General features: G+C 38.7%; 1 protein-coding gene across 3 annotated transcripts in view; it reads left to right on the top strand.

Moving 5' to 3' along the window:
* Window positions 1-21833, top strand: part of AK8 (adenylate kinase 8) — a 72583-nt gene that overhangs the window by 29356 nt on the left and 21394 nt on the right. For 2 of the 3 annotated variants that reach the window (XM_059828803.1, XM_059828804.1), the window contains exons 10-11: window positions 1036-1125; window positions 14409-14550. In XM_059828803.1, the coding sequence (XP_059684786.1) occupies window positions 1036-1125; window positions 14409-14550 (232 nt within the window). The remainder of the gene's footprint in view (window positions 1-1035; window positions 1126-14408; window positions 14551-21833) is intronic. The other variant, XM_059828805.1, reaches the window with a different exon arrangement.

Below are 21833 nucleotides of genomic sequence, written 5' to 3'. Positions count from 1 at the left end.
ATTTATTGTGAATATTAATTTCCTTCTCCAGGACAACTAGCGACTGTTAAAATTTGTGTTCATCCCTTGTCACCTAAACATTAAACTTCATCAACTTTGTCCAAGAAATGTTCCTGTGGAATATTCTTACTCTTGTTTGCCAAACAGTGTGATTAACAGTGATAAAGCAGGTGAAAGAGTTTGCTTCTTTTTCCATTGAAGTCAGTGCAGCTGTAGATGTTGGTGCTATTGATTTCAGAAAAGGTGGAATGAATTTAGGATTATTAATTGAGAGGTTGTGCAATAATGTACAGAGTGACTGTTACCTAATATTTACCACAACTGAGTTGAAACTAGGACTTGTTGTGATGTTGTGTAACCTCTCCATGCCTTAGTTCCCTCTCTGTAAAATAAGGGTCAGGACTGTTTTATCTAACTTGTGTGGGCAGTAAGACAATAACTTTGGTCAGAAAGTGCTATCCAAGCCCAGAGTAGCAGTATTTCACGTACAACTGTCCTGACTAAAACTTTAAATCTGCATCTCCTGGTGTTCTGTGTATTTGAAGTCAACGATAATATTGCATTAGCACAGTTTTTTAAAATATAATTCTTACATGATCATTAAATGATCCATGGAGTCACTTCCTTGAACTACGTTATTATCCTGCACCTCCAACAGTGCGGTTCAGATGCTGTTCGGCAGGTGTAACCTTATTCAGTAATTATAAGTTTATAAAAAGTGAAAACCGCTAGCAATCCCCTGAGTTATTATTTCAGAAACATATTTGATTAATATCTTTCTCTCTATCTCTGTTTTTAATATGTTCTTTGCCAAATGTATTCTTTTTTATTCAGTATTCTCCCCTGCTCAGTCTCTTTGCTTTTTGGTCTGCTTGGCCAAAAAAAAAACATATCCTAACAACAAACCCAAAAAACCTACAACTTTTATTCAGTGACCTTATTCCAGTATGCAGCTTCTGTTTGTTTTTTTCTTTTCTTTGTTGCTTCCTTTTTAAAATTTAACCTTGTGTCTTTTTTGTTCTTCCTTCCTGTTAGTTTGCTGTGGGCAACTGCTGAAGGAAGCTGTTGCAGACAAGACAAAACTTGGAGAACTCGTTAAGCCTTATATTGACAATGGATACCCAGGTAGGCACGTTGTTGTCTCATTACACTGTAGTTACAAATTTGTGGCGAAAAATAAATTGTGAGAGAATTTTTCTTGGCCACATTCTAATCTGAGTTACATCAGAGTAAACTGGGAGTTGATTAATTCCATTCATTACATGTGATTTGTAGCACTGCGTAACAGAAGCTAGATTTCTAAGCTCTTCGATATCTTCAAAGCAAATAGTTCACTGTTCCAGTGAAATTCACATTTCTTGTACACATTCCAAAATTTGAATTCCATATTTTTATCTCTAAATCAAAATCAGAATTCTGATAATAGATACATAATTTTAAAATGTTTAAACTGTTATTTAAAGCACAGTATTGTGTTTTATTTTTATTTCAAGTGGGCTATAGCAAAGACTCTGCTTTTGTATGTGGATCTTGTCTTTTAGAATGCTACTGTAGATTTCTCTACTTTCATGCAAACATTTTAAATTTAAAGTTTCTTTGCACTTCATTTCTATCAGCATTTTTGGTTGTAGGAGAGGACTACCACAAAGAATATCTAAGCATACTTTGCTTTTGGAAGGCTCTGCAGTGATTTCAGATAAACCATAAATACTGTAAGCTCCTTAGGGCAGTAGCTTAAACGTACATGTTTGTTAGTTGTCTTGCACGAGGATAGCTCTCTGTATGTGGTGGGTATTAAAAATCAGAAAAGATCTGTGGTTCTAAAGGATAAGTTGTGTTTCAGCAGGGTGGAAGAATGTTTATCTTGCTGAATTACAATGGCCTGGAAGAGGAACTTTCAGTCCTGTTTCTGGCCACAGGCCAAATGGTTACCAACGATACAAATATAAGGAGACAATCTTGCTGAAGATTGAGAAATCTCGGTTAAGCTTCAGTATTAATGGAATTTTGAGCAAACCCCCCTGAGCAAAGAGAAATCTTCATTGTCTTTTATTTTTGGCAAGGAAAGTAATTTGGTCAGGTGGAAAGCTTGGAAGTCCCCTTTTTTGCACAGTAGCTTAATTCTGAGACTGAATTACATAGATCTGAAACATGAGCCTATAAAATTAACTGAGGTTCCCTTGATACCACACCAAGAGATTCAGTACTTTTCTAAGCATTTCAAAAAGACCTTTGGCAGCCTGCAGCTTTGGGTATTCTATCCCTCTGTCAGTCACTTTATCGAGCCACAAGGTAATACATTTTAACTCTAAACTTCATCTCTAGTGAACAGGTTGCATTTATTTGTATTACAGTAACTCAGCTGGTTCAGTGCATTAATTTTCTGTGGCAGCCACCATATTGCTGGGACTAGGAGCTTATGTGGGAACCACGGGAATGGAACGCATGAATCTCTACAGCCTGAAAGAGAGAAGCTGGGTCCTCTGTAGCATAGGCAGAGAGATCTAGGAGAGGATTTCCTGATTTAGAGATACTGCTAATCAGACCAGCCATTTAACTCAAAGGCAAGAGATCTTAGCATATATTAATTGCAATGTATCCTGGATCTTCATGTATGGAAATAACTTCTTCATGTGTATAGTCTGATTGACCTGAATGTGGCTACTTGTGTATGCAGTGTAACTCACGTGTGGAGATCATTTTAAGCTCTGGGCCTGTGTCTTTTTCATGTTATCCATTAATTTGAGAATCTTACGTGTATACTGTAATTTCACTTTCTTCTCATCTCGCTCTCTGAATTTCAGTTATAGCTGAGATGGGAGTTTGGATGATCTATTTATTCAAAGATAGGTCCTTTAAGAGCTTTCTTTACTAAAATGCTCTTTGTGTATTTTATAAACTTCATCTTAACCATTAAAGTTCTTTAGAGGAGATACCAAAAGCATTCCCAGTAGAGTGAAATAATTGCACAGATTGTAAGTTTTAGCCAGCCCTAAAAATATGCACATCCTTAGTCCATGGGAGCTGCTTTCATTTCAGGAAAATGAAACTGAACTTGTAATTCCTTTCTTCCTCCAAATTAGAAATTATTTCAGATTTAGATTATTTTTTTAATATAGCATGCAAGGATAAAGCTGTACAATGCTTTTGAATGTTAATGGGAATCATAACTATATTTCTGTGCATCGTGCTAAGAAATTCTCCCTTAGTTTTTGCTTGTGTGCACATATATTTTATTTGGTGGGACATACGACAAAATTAAGGGCTGAATAAAAATAAATATTATATAGCAATACCAGAAATAATAAGTTCTGTCATTTTGCTAATCCTCCTCTCCCAGGGATAAGAAAGAATGAATTTACATTAGTAAAACACTAACAAGAATTCATTACTGCCTTCACAAGAGGCTTGGAGAAAATGAAGTAACATAGTACACTGAAGAGGAAAGATGGGCAAAGAATCCTTCTTGTCTTGCTACAGAGTTACAACCAGGTTAATACAGAGAAAAGATTCTCACACTATTATTGACTACATTCAGTTTCAAGAAAATCACATTTGAAAAGAGTTAGTTTACTCAATAGCAGACAGTGTTATAACTGGAAAAGCAATTAGGACGTCAAAATTTTTATTGCATTTCTAGTTATGTACCAAGTAAGTGTAGTTGTTCCTTTGGGCGAGGAATCATGCAAGTGATATTACCTCAGAACACCCTGGAACCAAAGACAGACCATGAGAAATGTTGCACTCAAATCATTACTAGTCAAAATTAAGCTAGTGCCATAAAATCTTGAGGGCACGCTTAATATATTCTTAAAATGTTTGCCCTGGGGACTGATCTCAGTGTGGTTTCCCTTCCTGTGAACACAATTGATTGCCTAGAATTAGTCATTTTAGATATGCCAACAGGGTGTGTTGTGGTGTCATAAAAAGGCTCAAATACCAGCTTATTCAAAGCTAACTCATTATTGAGTTATTGAGGCTGTCCACTGTCTATTTTGTTCTAGTTCTGGTTGACTAACTCAGATGTCTTCTTGGTTTTAGGATTCATAAACATTTTTTGTGTTGTTTTTTTCCTGTACTGCTGCTTCATGTATACAACATGTATTTCAAGAACAGCCCAGACAATTCTATTATTCACCCCAGAAGGCAACTCAGTGCATTCCTATTTTCTGTATTTTCTAGTGTTTGCTATGTCTCATAAAGACTTTATCTCCTGCTTTATCAAACTTCTCAGTTTTGTATATGGTGATTTATTTTGCTTAATGAAGGTAGCATAGATATTTTTGAGTCCATTAATTTTTTAATTCCCAGGACATTCTAGTCTACAGTTGGTGCACACTAGATATTGAAAAATGCATTTTCAGTGAAAAGCTCAGCAACCTGACTGCTTTCTGTGTGTCATAAATGTGGAGTTGTTCTTTGGACAACCAGTCTGAAATACACAGACTTTTCCTTTAGGATATTGTGGTTTTCACTGAATACTGGGCAATTATTGCTAACTATACTCTAGGCAGAGAATTACCAGCATTGGAGTCTGAGACCAGTCTTCTGGTCACTAACTCCACTTAGTTTAAATCTTGGTCAATAATGCTAAATTTAACACAAACCATTTGCTTGAGCAGCCTAGGAAGACTCCCATTTGGAGTAAGAGGTGAGCATAGTGGCCAGAACCCTTCCACAGGCAGCGAGACAACTCACATACATGAATTAACTCAGTTTGATTCCTTCTGAAATGTTGTGAAGAGACTGTTCCATAGAGTGGTCCTCCCCTTCTATTAATTCAGGCTATGGACGAATGATGCATATGTAGATAGCCCGTTCATAAACCCCACTGGCTTGATGAAGACCTTTATGCAGAATTCGTGTCCCCAGGTTGCTGTAATTCTGAGGAGGGCTAGACTGCGTTCTGGACATGTCTCATTGAAAACATGGGCACGCATTAATTTAAAGTTCCATCTGCAGTATCTATATTCACCGTTTTAAAGGTGTCTGTCAGAATTTGATAGCCCATGAGGAAAAAAAAACAACCTGCAGAAAGCATTTCTGCTCCCCCACCCCACCTCCCCCCCCGAAATGTCCCTGGTGTTTGCCCTTTGAGATGTCTGCATTTTATTAATGAAAACAGAAGCAGAAGCATTTTGGCACTGGGGCCCTCACAAAAATAGGAAAGGTCATCAGTCAGTTGAAAAGAAATTTGCATGCCTTCTCTGTCTGTTCAATTTTCTGTGGTTTCATGGTGAAATAGCATGGAGCAGTCACTGCTAATTAATATATCTTTTTGCAAGACTGCAATAAATGGAGCCAAGAAAAATGATATGACAGGAAAACAGCATGAAGAACAGGGGGGAAAAAACCCACTTCCAAACCAGTAAGGTTCTGCTTTTCAGCTGGGAGAACTGCTATTAGTTTGGGTAATTGTTTTTTCCACCAAAATGAAGATTCAGGTGGTAAAGAGAGCTGATTCATGGAAGACCGATAACATTGCACTGTTTGCAGCCTGTTAGAGTTGAACAGAGACAATATGTGTTGGTTTTTCCCCTTCGTTTTTCTGTTTGTTAAGTAGTAATATCTGAAGCTGTCCCCAATGGCAGTCTGTGTGCGGGGGGTAAAATCTGGAATTCCCTAATTTCTCCTATTTTCTAATAAAAACTATTACTGTACAAATGTGGATATTTTTTCCTCCGTTATTTTAAATGTGAATGATTTTAAAGGGGTGCTTTTTGGTGTAGCCTCTGAAAGTTGGGATCCCCTGGTGATTGTGATCACAGTCTCACTGAAAGCACTTGGGTGGGTTTTTTTGACATCAAATTAATATTCTCATCACTAAGTGTAAAGTAAAGATTTGACAATAGAGCAGCTTCCTCTTTGTTACAAAACTTGCAAAGAGTTTCAGAGTTGAAAGGCTGAGTAGATCTTTATATCTGAGGAGGTAAGCTTAGTGTTATTTCTTGTTTTTAACAGCGCTGTACTGGCGAGCTGCAAGCTGTCTGAACATTGGAGAGAGACCCTTTGGGAGCTCCATTGGTTTTCAGCAAGTCTTTGCATGCAGTGTGTTTGTACTAGCTGAAGACAGCGCATGGCTCTCTAAATAATTTACAAGTTGATTAATAGACTCACATGGGTATAATTAGAAGAGGGAGAGACAGCAGCTACAGTAACGGGTACAGTGCTTGGGGGAACTAGAGACTTTATTTTTTTTAAAGAAACTTTCTAGGGTGCTGGGCGTTTGAAGATAAGTTGGGAAGAGCTCAGTGCCTCTTCTCTTTTGAAGTGGAAATAGGACAGTTTGAATCCGTCGAGTTTAATTTTTCACAAGCTTTAGGGGCCCTGCAGTGCAACTCCCTTTTTATTATTGAAAAAAACTCTCTATTTTTCTTTCATTTTTCACACGCATGCACACACACGCATACACACACAGAGCCCGAACAGTAGCTAATAAACAAATTGATTTTCTACTTTATTTTAGTTTTATAACGATGCTATATGTTCACCTATATGTGCACCTCAATCACAAATATACTGTGTAAAGTTACAGAGATATTTATGAATACACCATACTTTAATGTATGCATTTTTAAGAAACCTTCACCTCTGTTTGACAATGCTTTTGAAGTAGCTCCGTTTTTCAAGTCAAACTTTTGACTTTTCCTCTGGGACTGCTACAAAGGTTTTTTTTATGGAAAATAGGTAGCAGTCTTTTTTCCTACTAGGAGAAAATTGGTGGTCAAGAGAACAAAATAAAATTTAAATATTCTTTTTTTCTGGTTTAGGTGTCCATATTTTAATAAAAGATGCAAGGTTGTAGAATAGAAAGTTTTACATGAAGGCATATAGGCTTTCCTGAATTTTACTTTTTTGGGGGTTGAATCGCTACAATATGATACATTACAGTCTGCTTTTCCTTTATTTGAAAATCTAGGGTATATTTTTCTTTATTCTACATGACACGCAACAATCAAAATTGCTATATCTGGCTAGCAGATATTCAGGGCTGAAGTAACACTGGGGAGACTCAGTCTACAAAGACTTTTTTAAAGGCCACCCCATTTAAGAGTAAAAAACCAACAAAAAAACCCACTCCAAAAAGCCATCGGTGGAAGCCAGACCAGACAAAATAAATGTGAGTTTATTTAAGAGTCTAGTGCAGTCGTTTTCTGGAGCAATTGTGATAATCAGTTAGTTAGTGGATATGGTCCTGCCTATATAAATTTTGCCAGTCTCCTGGTTTTGCAGCGGTATTTACCGTTACTATTGTTACTGGAGTATCGGTAGTCCAATGTTAGGCTTCTTAACTCACAGGGATAGCGCTGCTGGAGTCTGTGGGTTTGCATGAGGGAGGGGGTAAAACAGGTTGTAAGTTAAAATGTATCAGATGCCCACAGTTCCCATTTTTGGTCAGCGGGCATCATTGCGCACCACCGAAGTGCCACAAACTCTCATGGATTTGAGTGAAGTTGTGGCCCTTGGCCATACAGGACTTCATGCTTTTAAACAGCAAAGCACAATATAAATGCTAAGTATTAATCTTTTCTATTTATTTTGATATTTATGGCTGATAGTCATTGTTAAAAAACCCAGAAATGTGGTGTTTCCTTTCCTGGTACTCTTCTTGCAGCACTAGCTCCTCAGCAAAAGGCTGCTGACTTGAATTCTGTTTGTTTTTCTGTTTGGAGTTTTGGATAGGGAAATCACGTGAGTTTTTGTAAGACAGCTGGAAGGAAAAGCATGTTGGATATTGGCAGCATATGGTCTTTGGAGTTTAACATCAAATTCTGGCTTTGGCTCTATTTCACTGGGTGCCGTACATACAGAATCAGGCTCCTGTATGAAACAGACTTTTCTTATGACAAGCAAGGCATTTAATAGCTCTCGTGTATCACTTTTTACATTTTTGAATGTCCCTTTAATGTGGCTGGTAGGTGTCAGGAGGAGCACCAAAGGGAGAGACACAGGACTGTTGGGAATCTAGAGTGCGTGCTGGCACCAGGCATCACTGGTAAGGGATGACAAACCCCTTAACGTCCTCTCTTCTCATCACATGGTGAATCAGTATAGAAAGCCAAGATGTTTTTCACCATGTTTATCGGAAAAATTTATTCTTTTTTGAATATTATCACTGTCAAAAAGGGATTTGTAGGCCAAATTCTGCCCTGTCACAAGCCCTGTGTTCTTCAGTAGAGCTGAACTAGTTTAGAAATAAGGAGGAAATAGGGAACCTGGCTGACAATGGAAAAGATGCGATTGATGGGTTAGAACTGCGGTTGCTGTCTTGTGTCTGGCTGTGTTCTCTCTGCAGAAGCTGAAGGAGTAAAAAGAAGTAGTGCAAATATACATTTTGTTACTAGTTTTAGAAACTTTCAGGTTAGAAACATCCCTGTGAGGTAATTCAGGGTAGATTTTGTCTTGCAGGTGAGTAAACTGAGGCAGAAAACCTAATTCGACTCGAGCCACGCCACAATCGGTGTGCGAGCGTGGATGGGAACCCAGGTGTGTGGATCTTGACCTTAGCGTCAGCCCACTAGATCATCCTGTGACTCACTGAGAGCCGGTGCCATTAGGCAAATACACACAGACACTGCCAACATCGCAGAGGCTATCTTTAGGGGGAAAAAAGCTTTTTGTGTTTGTATGCTGGATACTCAATTCGGACTGAATTTCCATTGCTACATCTGAAGATGCCACTAGCAGGTAAAACAGTGTAAGGGGCTGGAATCTTATCTAGTCACTAAATGGGATCAGTCGTAGATTCCTGAATCTCTGGCTTGATGACTGTGAGAAAGCATGATGCACTCCTTTAACATGCATTTCTGAAAGTCTTAATTTATTGTGAATCATTTGGTTGATGATTTGAGATCGTACCTGCTTTAAAAATGTCATGACTTCAATACAGTTAATTCCTATTTTCAATGACTAAAAACCTCAAAAAAAAAAAAAAAAGAAGAGGAGGTTCTAATATATTTGAAGAGAGAAAAATACTTAAAACGTGGAAATGAAATATTTTATCATATTATTTATTTTCCTGTATTAAAATAATTATTCCGAGTCTTACAGGAAGCTATTCCCAGCAGTGCTGTATATGTAAAATGAGGGAGGGGAAACTGTATTTCTGTGTAAATCTGCCCTTTGATGAAATTACTAACCAAGAGTTACGGTACTTTGCGAATGCCATGTCAATGTGGTTATTTGTTACGTTGCCTCTTTATTTGCCGGCTTCACGATTAGCTTCAACAATCAGAAGAGCAGAGATGCCTCCGGGTTTTCCGTGACAGCCCGGCGGTGTCCGCAACTGAGGAGGACTGGAGCAGACTCCGGAGCCGTCGCCGTTTCCCTGAATGACCGAGATTTCGGCCATCACAAGTCCCTGCCGCAGCGGCGGCTGCTGCCCGCCGGGCGGGTACCGGCTGCCGCCGCCGCCGCCCCGCGCTGCCCGCCGCGCCCGGCAGGTGGCGGTAGAGAACAACCAACCGGGGCGGCGGCGGCGAGCGGGGCCGGGCCGGGCCGGGCGCAGGCGGTGCCCCGCCGGGGCTGCGCGGGGTGGTGAGCGCCCCCGGCCTCCGCCCGGGCCCGCCGGCGGGAGGAAGCGCTCCCCGTCGCCTCGCGGCGTCGAGCACAAACGGGCCTCTTCCTCCCGCCGCCGCCCCCGTTTGCACTGAAGTCCCGCTTGGATTTTTTTGTTACTATGTACAGTAAGCCAAATCGGCTGTATGCTATGCCATGGAAAACCAGCTCCTTCTCACTAATCTGGTGTGTTGGCAGGATTAAATTAAAATATTGATCACGCTACATGCTGGTAAATCACTGTGAAATCATTCTCAAACACATTAAAAACAAACGGAAACAGTCTCTGAAGACCTTAATGTGCGCAAGGAAATAGCATACTTCTCTGAAAGACCCGAATAAAATGACCCATTGTGAATAATCCAGAGTTTATAGACCAATAAGATACGGAAATCTCACGCTTTGCTAAATTTAGGATTGACAGGACAATGCAGGAAAGTAGCCTTTGGCGGTAGCTTATACTCAGGGCAAGATGTTAACTGTCAAGTACTGGGATCGAGCCTCAGGCATCTGAATTAGCTGTGAAAGTCTTCAGACCTAGCGGAAAAAAAAAATCTCCAAGAGAAGGATAAAGGGTAGACGGACAATATTGTCAAAAGGACCTTAAAGTTTTTACAGCACAAAGCTGACAGAATTTATATCTGCGAACGCGTTTATGCTGTACTTAGAATCAAGGTTTTATAGGTTTGGAGAAGTGAGTCAATACCCTTTAAAAGTCTGTTTTAACGGGAAATAAATATATGGAGGAGGAATCAATTTAAATATGATAATTGTATAGCTTGGAGCACCGACAGCATTGAAGCTATTGGAGAATAGTGCCCTGTAATCTCTCAAGTAGTGTTTTTGCCTTTCAGACTGTGCCTTTAATGTTCTGTTACTTTTGTCTTTAGCAGATCGTATGATTTTGTCAACTGATTGCCTGATACGGTTTTCTATTAGTCCCGCAGATCTATGGGTTGGGTAAGAGCTAATAGGCCACACTCCTTTGAGTTTCACAAGGAAGTACTTTTCATGAGAAGTACCTTATACTTGTGAAAACCTTTGAAGCTCCGGGGAGCAAATTTATTTTTTAAATGGTCTGCTGGAAGGTGCTGATCGACAGCCCCAGAGACAGAAAATCTCTAGGTGTCCACACAGCAGTTCCAGCATGAACAGCAGCACTTTAAGCCTCTGTTCCCGCTACCCTGCCTGATCATACCCTTGAATTGCTGAGATCAATTCTTAGGTCCACAGCTGCGTAGTCTAGACCATTAACATGGTTGAGACAAGCTGGGAGATAAAGGAGATATGGTGTGTGGTGTTGATGTTAGGCAAGAATGTATGCATGGATGAATTACATTTCTATATGGAGCTGGTTGTGGCCTTGTTCTGCCACGTATACCATTTCTGAGGTTCACCGTGACCTTGGCCCACAGCTACGTACGGTGCCCTCAGCACAGGGTATCGCTGTAGCTCAGCGGCTCTGCAGCATTACCTCTGATGGGTGAATTTTACTCCTGAACTTTGATTTCTCGCCTTAATAGAGATGTGCTTCCACATTACCTAATCTGGATATCTCTTTGTAGCACATTGTAATTTTAACAAGAAACTTATCTTTGGACTTCTCTAATGATAAAGTAAAACCTCTCTAGAGCCTCATTCCCCCAACTTTCAGAGTTGGAAACTCACACAAGCTTATGTTGAAAAGGAATTGATTATTCAAAGCTCTTGTGCTTCATAATCTACTTAAAACATGTAGATTCACTGTCTCATCAGAAAAGCTCTAAATTTTACTTTGCTGTATAGCCCGTTGGGTCATGTGCTTAAGGCCAGGAGACCTCTGGCATTACTTACAGACTGTGTGCCCCTCCAATTACAGGTTATTAATTTGCCTTACATTCAAGAGGCAGTTCCACATGAGTGAAAAGGAATACCATACTGCAGAGTTCTTCATTACCTACTCTGTCTGTACCAGAGCAAAATAAGAATAATACTGATTTCTTTCTTCCTTTTTTCTCTTTTTTTTTTTTCCTCTGGTCTGTGGAAGATGTTTTACAGTTTTAATGCAGCTGTTTTAAGTGTGACTGTTCCTGTTCAAGGGCAGCTGATGTACTTTGTAATGCCATCGAACAGCCAACAAGCTATGTTCCCCTATTGTGTTGAAGTGATAGGTATGTTTGCTAATCAAGAGGAGAGCAGAGCTTGCTGTCTGACTTGTTTATGTTTTATTTCTCACCATCAAGCTTTAGAGGGAGGCACAGAAAATATGTAAGCATCTATATTATTCAGTGATGTATGTATGTACATGAGTGTACAAACAATCTAAAGCGTATTGCTGGTATCTTCTAGTCAGTCATCGCTGAAATGAGCAAGGTGTCAGAGTTATGACATATCCCCAGTATTACTCAAACTACCCCAAACCTGGCATGCCATTAGGTAAACTGTTAATTAATTGTCACTGCATCTTGTTAGATTTTTTCTTCCTCTTGTGATTGCTTCAGTTTTGTTCAAAAATAGTGACCAAAGCAGAGGATTTCGATCATCAGGAGTCACAGATGGCCTATGGGAAGTGCTCAGATTGAGGAGATGCTGTCTGGTTCCCATCACATTTGCTTTTTAATTTTCTTGTAGGCTGTAGTGTTTCTCCTTCCCATATGCAGGATGGAAGCAATTTGGCCCCTGGAACTGGAGAATCTCCTATGATCTGCTGGAAGCTCAACAGCACAGTATACCTACTTATTTCTCTGTGCTATTCCTGGGGCTTTCAGCCTCTGCCCCGATTCCCTGTTCATCTCACAGGGATGTCAGCTCTGGCAGAATCCTACCTTAGTGCAGTTTTACTCATGGGTTTGTAGGTTTTATTCCAATCCCTTGCAAAAGTGTTTTAAGCATTCTGGAAAAAAAAAAATTGTGTAATTTGGCATCTTTGTAAATCCATGTTAATGATTCCAGTAGGAATCATGATAAAATAACATGCATCAAGGCAGAAAGTTCAGTGCTGCAGCCAGAAATTCAGGAGTACAGGAAAATTCTGCTGGTCTTTGCATGGAATACATTTTGGGGAAAGAGAAGGTGGGATTTTTTTTTTTCTTTTTTCCTACTAGGATGTCTTGGGTTTGTATTAGCTCTTGTAGCCTGGAGGGTGGGGAGAAGAACTGCTCTGCAAAGAGCACTGAAATTCTCCTGTTATCCCCTCTATGCCTGCCTGCAGCTTAGGTCTTAGATAGATAAGTATCATCTGTCTAATAACATTTCTGCCTGCTGCTGCTGCACTATTGTGTAGTTAATTTTATGAATCCCGTTTTTAATGGAATGCCTAGGTTTGCATTGTCATTTTGCTCTCTGTCAAGTGTCTGGTTTTATTCCATTCCTTTTTTCTTTTAGCAGATGGAGAATATTACTCTCCTTAACTTGTTTTTTTATAATGTGAAGCGGGTATCCTCAATTAATACACTAATCTGTTTTCTAATTAATTCCCTGTGGTCTTCCTCCCTTTTTGCTGGTACATTGAATCCTGAGTGCAATTCTGTAAACTCGGTAATTTGATTATTTAAAGGAGAAGTAATGAATTTCATGATAGAGGTGTAAGTCTTTAGGAAATGTTAAATTTCAGGAAGCATATGGATTCTGTTATTGCAGTCTAAAGCCTGCTTGTACCCAGGGTATAAATGTGCACTGCTAATAACATACTCTACTAAAATACAGGCGCATTCCTGTCAGCTAGTCCTAAAGCGAATTGCATTGTTAGAAATCTGACGCATATGCTCTCCTACAAGCACTTGTTGTATTTTTGTATGCAGATGCAATGGCAGGGTGAGTATCAAAACATCAACATTCCATGATGTGGATTTATGTAGCGTTTTTTATCGCTTGTTTCCAGTAGAGGCAACAGTGTATTAGACATACTGTACAAATAAAGAGAAGGGACTCTCATTGCTTCTTGAAAATTGTTTTGACTGCTTCTTTGGGAAGTAGCTTAAGGTGATTTTGCTGACCTTCCTTTGTGGTTATTTGACACTAAACCCAACCCATTGCAAGAGTCCTTGCAAAATTTATAGTCCCTCTTGTTGAACCTAATAATTTAATTTTTCTGTAAAAAGAAGAAAAATTACAAGATACATAAGTTTAAGTATCTTGATTGAAATATTTTACTTTATGAAGGCTATAGTGAAAACATGCAGGATACCTCCTTACCACTGTGTCCCATTAAATAGAATTTACAAAGCTGTACAGTAATTGTAATCCCTGTCAGCATCTTGCTGATGTTCTCTCTTGCCCTAAAGAATAATAGTAATAGAAGAAAGAGAACTTTTATCTCTAAAATTAGGGAGTCATCAATGCAGTAATTACAGTAGTTGAAATACATTTTGGAAATTTATATTCAGTTATAAAAGCTTCAAGCCTTTGGGCAAATTGGAGAAAAATCGCATCTAGCCTGCTGTGGCGGAACCATTATCACCTGCTAAGTTAAATACAGAATGCTACAGAAATTTCTTTCCTGTTTTAGGATTTCTTTTACACAACTCAGGTCATTATTTTTGCATTTTGATAAGATTGTGTCACACACTTCATTGTGACATCAGCCCAGTATGGCTGAGAGAAAAAGTACATTGCAAAATTATGTAGGCATCAGTTTTTACCAAATACTTGGCTTTAGTTCTACAGTTCTGTATGAGTTTGGGGGCTCCATGATAGCACAGTAAATATGCAAAAGTCAACAGTAATGCCTCTCTCCAAAATCTATCAATCATAAACAGGAATAACTCTGTGGTTTAGTTCCTGTAGCAATCTAACCAGGAAAAGTAGTGTGTATCCTCCTTAATTGCAGACTCGGCATACAAAATAAATGTCATCTTTTTAATCCTTTGCAGTCCCAGACAACCTTGTTATGAAGATCCTGGCAGAACGCCTAAACGCACTAGACTGCATGACCAATGGTTGGGTGCTTTATGGCTTCCCAAGAGACATAGAGCAGGGAGAACAGCTGCAAAAATCACATATTATTCCAAACAGGTAAGATATAAATTTAGCAATCGTGACATTACATATATGAAAAATCTGTTTATGGAAAAATACAGATCTTTATTGACATCGTATAGGCTATTGCATCTTAATTTATTTATTCCTTCCTTAGCTAGAAAAGGGCTGTTGCTCCTGGAGAGTAGGAAATAGAGCACTGGCCTTACAAATCCTCCAGATGGCCAAACTGTGGGAGAGAGAAGAGGTTTGTTCTTCTGGTTATTTGTTTGAGTTGCCTCTAAAGGCAAACCATAAGAAATGGATTAAAGTTTGGATTATATCAGAAGGTGTATTTTATTTGCAGCAGGAGGGGGGATCTACATCTTCTTTCTTTAGCATTGGTGTAATATCATGGAAATATATTAGTATTGTGAGGAGCTCATTATGAGACTTTTGGGTTTTGTGAAATAATTAAAAACAACATGAGAATTACATTTTATTTGAGCTATAATGAAGTGTTCAGAAATGTAATATAAGAGAAATGAGCGTCAAAAGAGAACTGTTATGACTGCCAGGCAAATAAAATAGGGTTACTCTTTACAGCTGGTCCAAAGGTGGTGAGGATTTGAAATGGTGTACTCATCAGAGCTGAGAGGATTTTCCATTCCCTTCCCAGGGGTTCCTGGTTCAGTCCGTACCACTGGCTGACACAGTAGCCATTCCAAAGGCATACATTGGAAATTTGTAGTCTTTATGCTTCCAGGGAGCTTATTCTTATTTAAAAACTAGTAGTGGAAAAGGTATATTACCCACATAAGTGTTTACGTTGCAAAGTTACTTTTCCTGCGTCTTCTGTGTGGCTGCCCTCAATCCCCTCCCCACTCCCCGTACAGGGTATAGTGGAAAGATGTAAAAGGGTAAGATTAAGTTGGAGAGAGAAAAGAGGAAAGTGAAAAGGGAGGGAGCTAGCAGTCATGCCATCAAGGTTTAAAAATGAAAACATGTGAAAACAGTAGTAGCTTTATTTATTAAAAGTAAGACAAAATACATCTTAAACAGGAATCCATTTCATGAAAAAATGGAGAAATAATCTTGAAACTTATGTTAGGTTCAGTTAAATAACATTTCCCATGGATTATTCTTCATGGGCATTTAGAAGGTAGGTCCTGAGTCCCTAAACATGTACCTGAGTACCTGAGATCAGTGTGAATAATCAAGTGTGTGCTATGTGCTCCTTTACAGGACCAAGACCTCATCAAGTGAGGAAGAACAACTCATTATAAAATTGTATGTGTGGAAATTTGGCACTGATCCATTTGCTCAGCTTCCATTTTCTTTAAAGAGCTCTGCACATTCATATCTGAGTTAAGAATTTGGCCCCTACTATTTTACACTGGGCTTGAAGTAAGGGACAAAAATAGACATCATGCTACCTGATTGATTTTGGAGCTGATATTTTCCATGAAACCGAAGTAGTACGTATATAAGGGAGAGAGAGTGATTATAAACAAAAGGACATATTGCAGCACAGGATAGCAGGGCAGTAATTCAGTTTCAGTTGTGATGCTAGTTATAAAACACTATCTGCAGAGGTGGTGTTTCTGACATCAGGAGAAAAACCTGATAGAATTATAGCCTTGAAATCAATCTGGGAATAGGATGCAGAAATCTATAAATCAGACACAGAACAATCTACAAAGTCTCATTTTTAGGAAGGCTCTGTTGATGAAATTAGATTAAAATAAATTTACATATATATCAAGTTTATTATTAAAATCTAGTGACATCAGTAAACAAAATTATTTGTGAAAGAGTATGTTACTCTGTGTTTTGAACTCAAAGTAGACCTCTTTGGCTGATCAGAACACAGAGTTATTGTCTGCTTGTCAAGTCACAAATCTATTCCTTAGAGCTAATAAATGGTTAGTGTTCAAATACTATGTTTTATCTGACTCCCACCTCATAAAGCTAGTACACATAATACTAAATTATACAGCATTGAGCAGGATCAGTCTCCTGACTCCTCCATCTTACAGAAAGAAAAACAAACCTAGTAATTGATGGTAGAAAAGAAGGAAAATAAAGTTATTTGAAAACAAACAAAATGGGCTATAAAGTTTGTTAAAATGTAATAATAAAAAAAACTCATACAGCATCAGCCACTGCATCCAAAGAACTGCCCTGGAGCAAAAAGGAAAATAATTCATTTTCCACTGAAAAAGTAAGATACAGGGTTTTCTTTAAATTAGAATTTGCAGTAGAGCGAAGGCTTGCTTACAGACTGATACAGGTAAACCTGCCTGTATCAGACAAAACCTGTTTACCAAAGAACTGCTCTTTCTGTACACAGAGAGGACATGTATTGCTTTCTATGTTCCTGCCTATGAAGCAGTTACTGCTTAAGTGGACAGGATCCTAATCGTATTGAACTGTGGCAGCCTTTAGGGCAAATAAGAAGCTGAATCTATTAGTGGTCTCTCAGCTATCTAGTAAAAGAACACCATTAACCACTTAGTGCCTATGATAAGTGGGAATCCAAATGCAATTACAAGTTGGCATTTGAAGCTCAGAACTACTAACACAAAGGACTGAATTCAGTTCCTCATCCAAATGAGTGTAAATAGGTATTTTAGCTTTTTTTTTATTGTTAATGCTTGAGCAACGGTAAGAAATATGTAGTATAGCCATAGATAGTTCTAGTATACTGAAAACTCTATTTAATATCTACCAAAATATTTCTTATCCCCTTCTGCTCTCTCCAAAACTTACAGTTAAAATAAGATTCAGCAGCAACAGTGTCATCTGTTATATATCTCTTGTCATTAACTTCAGCTGGTTCATGACCAGCTGTCTGCTGGTTCCAGGCCAGCTTAAGGCAATCAGCAGTTTAAGGATTCCCTGAGCCAGAGGGTCATCTGGACAACTGTCTAATAGACCATTTTCCTTGACTTTATAGTCTCTTTTTCAACACTGTACTTTTGGCCTCCACCAAATCATATGGAAAGGAGTTTTACTTTTTCACTGTGTGTTGTACGAAAATACTTCACAGTGGTTTTTCTGGGTTCCTTTCCTCTATTGAAACACAGTTATAAGCATTCCCTGTTCATGCTCTCCTAACACTCCTGATTTTATAAGCCTCTTGTACATGCCTGTTCAGTCATCTCTTCCCCAGGCAAAGAACCTTGGTCTGGTTATCCTTTCCTTTCCCAAAAGTAATTTCACTCTTCTGATCATCCTCTCCCCCTGTTCTCTACCTTCTCTACTTATTCTAGCTGTTTCTTTTCTAAGGTGGGACAACCAGAACTGCATTCAGTTTTTACCATAAATGTTTTTTTTTTTATTTTGATCTTAACTCCATTACTTATAATTGCTGATATTCTATTAGATGTTATTGTGATAGATTCTGGAAGAACGTCTTGTGTGTGCAAACTATGGTAACTATTCAGTGTGTCTTTCACTGAAAATATACTGAAAAATCACAAAGTGTCACAAATATCAATTGAGAGTGTACAAACTCAGTAAGGAGCCTAAAGACCCTTTAACTCGAGATCTCTGTAGTAAAAATTGTAGCCAGGTTTGTGTTGGAGTTCTCTTCAAGCTGATAAAGCAAGCCCTTCCATCTGTGCCAATCGGCTCTTCTGCTAAGTGCGTCCTGGGATTCCCAGTTCCTCTGTTCCATCATTTCCTTTTTTTTTTTTCCATCTGATCTGAATCCAGGGTTGATTGGTTTACATTTCAGTATTGATTAATTATATTACAGTCGTATCTACAAACAATACAACAAGTGGACAGATAAAGCTGGACGGGGAGGGATGAACTTGAGGATTGACCTAACAATGCATATATAATATATTTCAAATACCCTTTTTTCCAATATTAAAGTTTTTTCTTTCCCAGTAGAGAAAATAAACAGCACTAGCTTCTCCAGTGCAAGTTTTCCAGCAGTGTTTTATTTGGTCTTCAAAACGATGTGGCTGTATCCCCGATTATGTCATCTTTTTACATAATATATTTAAAGCTTCTTTTTCATCACACTGCTAAGAACCTGTATTCAAACAGTTTAGGATAATGAAGTTCCTAATTTCTAAGGTGGAATCTGTGAATATGTTGAAAAGGGAAAAATCAGAATGGAAAAAAATATTATTTTTTTTTAACCATTTGGTCTTTACATGGGGCTTTCATATTTCTGCAGCTGATCCCAATGTGGATTAGGGATAATAAACAGCCTATTAATAGAGGCCTGAACTAGGAAATGGAGTTTGAATCAGCAGCAGAATTCAATGGCTGGCGAAGGTTAATAACTCCATTACTATCAGCTCTATTTTTTAGCCGTTTGAAGAGCTAGGTGTTAGCCTTATCTTACTCCTCATTAATTGAGCTAATAGAACCCCAGTGACCCTACCATGCTGCCATTATCTCAGAGTTTACCAGACATGGACTGGAATACTTATCACTGAATATGTATTCCTCATTTTTATATCAGAAATATTTTTGTTAAAGATTGGCTGTCATCAGGTTTCTTTTTGTCTTTTGATTTCCTTGCTGCCTTCTGTAACAGCTACATATTTGGAAATTAAATGTAAATGACTTAATTAAAATCCTATCAAGGAACAAGCTAAGTCCCAAAATAGTTGCATCAAGGAAACATAATAGTGATTGAATTATTCCAACATGGAAAAATCTTACAGGGCATTTTTAAAACTTTGGCCTAATTTAAATGATGGATATTGTGTATTTATAATAGATGTGTTTTTAATTGATGGCATACAAAAATCTGATGAGTAACAAAGAAGAAATGTTATAATTATATCTTCTTATTTTCTCCTCATTTTCAGGGGGAAAAAAACCCCAGAAAAATGATGCGGTAATCAAGGTACTAAATCAGTATGATAAAATTTGCCTGCGCCAGGGAGAGAGAGAAACAGTAGGAAATGTCCAAGTGACCTATGTAGGATTTGGCTTAATTTATAAAGAAAGCAGTAAAAATAATAGGCAGACCAATTCTCTGTTTCAATCCGTCTCATTTTTGTCTCTTCTGATTAGAAAGCAGCTTGCTCTTACCAGAGCCATTATGTGGTTGCTGGTTTACTGGCTGTTGTCTTCACTAATGCTAATTGGTTTCCTTTTTATTATCACTTTGCATATCAGTGCTCCCATCTCAGCTAGTCTCTTCCTCCTCCATCACATACTCAAAGTCAAACAGACTGACTGGTCCCATAAAAACTAAGGGGCAAGACAGTGGGAGCTAAAGGGGCAGGATCTTGAGGTCACTGGTATGCTTGTGAAATAGAAACATATTTTGGAAAGTGTGGTTTAGGTGATGAATTCTTATTTGTCTTCCCCACTCCGGTGGAGGTACTCACCCTCTTAGCTATGCTGACTATACATCAAGTACACGCATAGCCATGCTCTGAGGGAGCAGAACACCCTGGCCAAGTGATAAAAATTACAAGGTTTTTTCCCAGCCAAAATCCATTACAGATTGTGTTTACTGGGCAAAATTAACAAATCTTCCTCTCACCTGGACTGGTCAATAACTTGTCTGCTTCACTGAGTGAGTGGGATCAGTTCAATCCACAGCTGCTCCCCCTATAGCCTTTTCCAAGCTACAATAATTGAGTCATTGTGTTATCTCTTGATGCAAGTGTTTTGAGACTTACCCTGTTCATTGACAAGATTTTAATTAAGTCATTTACCTTTGTTTCCTGATCCGCCTCTATTGCAAGAGACATTGCTGAGCACTCCATAATGGACAAAATATATTGAGGAAGCTCCCATTAACTTCTCTGTAACAGCTGTGCATAAAAAGATGTACATTGCTCTGGTAGGAAGGCTCCGTTAAGCAGTCACACCCATGGGCTACTTAATAGTGACACCTGATTCTCCACATGTAGTGCAAAAAGCCGCACTTTTTCTTTTGCCCTACACAAATTTGACAGAAGCAGTTCCTTATGCAGATTTCTGAGGTTTGGCCATTGGTGGAGAATCCTTATTCTCCGTTCTCCCTCGCGTCCTTAGTAGATTGTGCTCTCCCCTTATAATATAACACTAATCTAAATAGAAGCTACTGCTGTTAAATAATCCAATAGATAGAAAATTGGATGATTACAATAAAAAAGATTATGTCACTTCTGCTGCACATTCTGCCTGACCTATATTGGTACCATAAGAGCCTTTCTATCCTGGGGAAAGGTGTTAATATGCATCTTGAGCCAACAATAGCAAAACATATAATGCAGTTTTTAAATCCTTCTATGGGCTTTCTGTAGATTGCTGCATTTGCTGTCCCAAGCATCACTTCTTGTTTCTTATTCTGCTCCAACAAGAATAGGAGGTATATTTGGCTTCAGTTGTGGGAGGCAGGTATTATTTTTAGAAGTTACCTCATATAAGCTCCTTTTGATGGCTGGAGTCTGTTTGGTGAAATCCTGGATACTGCAATTAAGGAGATCTCTGATCTCAGCAAGCTTCCTAAGTCTCCAGGAAGAGAAAGAAGAAAAGCTTCTACTTCTAAGTCAGTATTTTTATTTTTTAAGAACCCCAAACCACATGCATAATCCTTTCATTCTTTTTGCTGCAGAAAGGAGGGATATTTTTCTGCAGTAGCTACCTCTCACAAATGAGGAGGCATCAGGAAGCCTGAAGACTTTCTATCCTGATTGCCTTTATGTTGAAACCATTTCTCTCAGAAGATGCCATCGGTATCAAGGTTGCCTTTCTGAACTCAATACCTAACTGGAGAGAGAGAAAACTCTAAAAGCAGTAGAGTCTGGGCTACTTTTCATGTCTTTGGCAATGGTAGCAAGGTTTAGACAAGGCAAACCAAACCAGCAATGTCTCTGCTTTCCCCCCATGGGAGCAGATACAGTCAAACTGTGAAAGAGCTGGGCTTAATATTAATGCTTTCAGTGCTTCTTCACAAAGTGCCATAAAGTAGCCACACTTTCAACGTAGAGCTCCTAGCTCCTCCTTTGGCTGCCAAAATTAGATGCCCAAGTGGCAGCAGCAATTTGAACAAGGTGACTTTGAGTAGGTGACATTGAGTAGTATTTGAATCTTGAAGAGTCAAAGAACTTTGAATGATGTCAATTTCAACATTACAGGAAACTTTCTGTTTGAATACTCAACTCCGCAGTTTGGAATGAGCTAGCTAGATCAGGCAACATTTTGGAAAGAGTCAAGATCCAAGAAGGCCTAATTTGGTCTGCTATGCAAGAGTCCCGTGCCCTTACGTGTTTTCAGTCACTTCAGGGCAAAGGACTGGCTTGCGTCCCTACAGACAAAAACTATTTGATATGGGATGTTATTATGTGAGACTGTCTCTAGTTGCTAGAAGA

The sequence above is a fragment of the Gavia stellata genome, chromosome 24 (assembly GCF_030936135.1).
Source record: "Gavia stellata isolate bGavSte3 chromosome 24, bGavSte3.hap2, whole genome shotgun sequence".
Lineage (NCBI taxonomy): Eukaryota > Metazoa > Chordata > Aves > Gaviiformes > Gaviidae > Gavia > Gavia stellata.
This window is presented reverse-complemented; position numbering and strand designations above follow the sequence as displayed.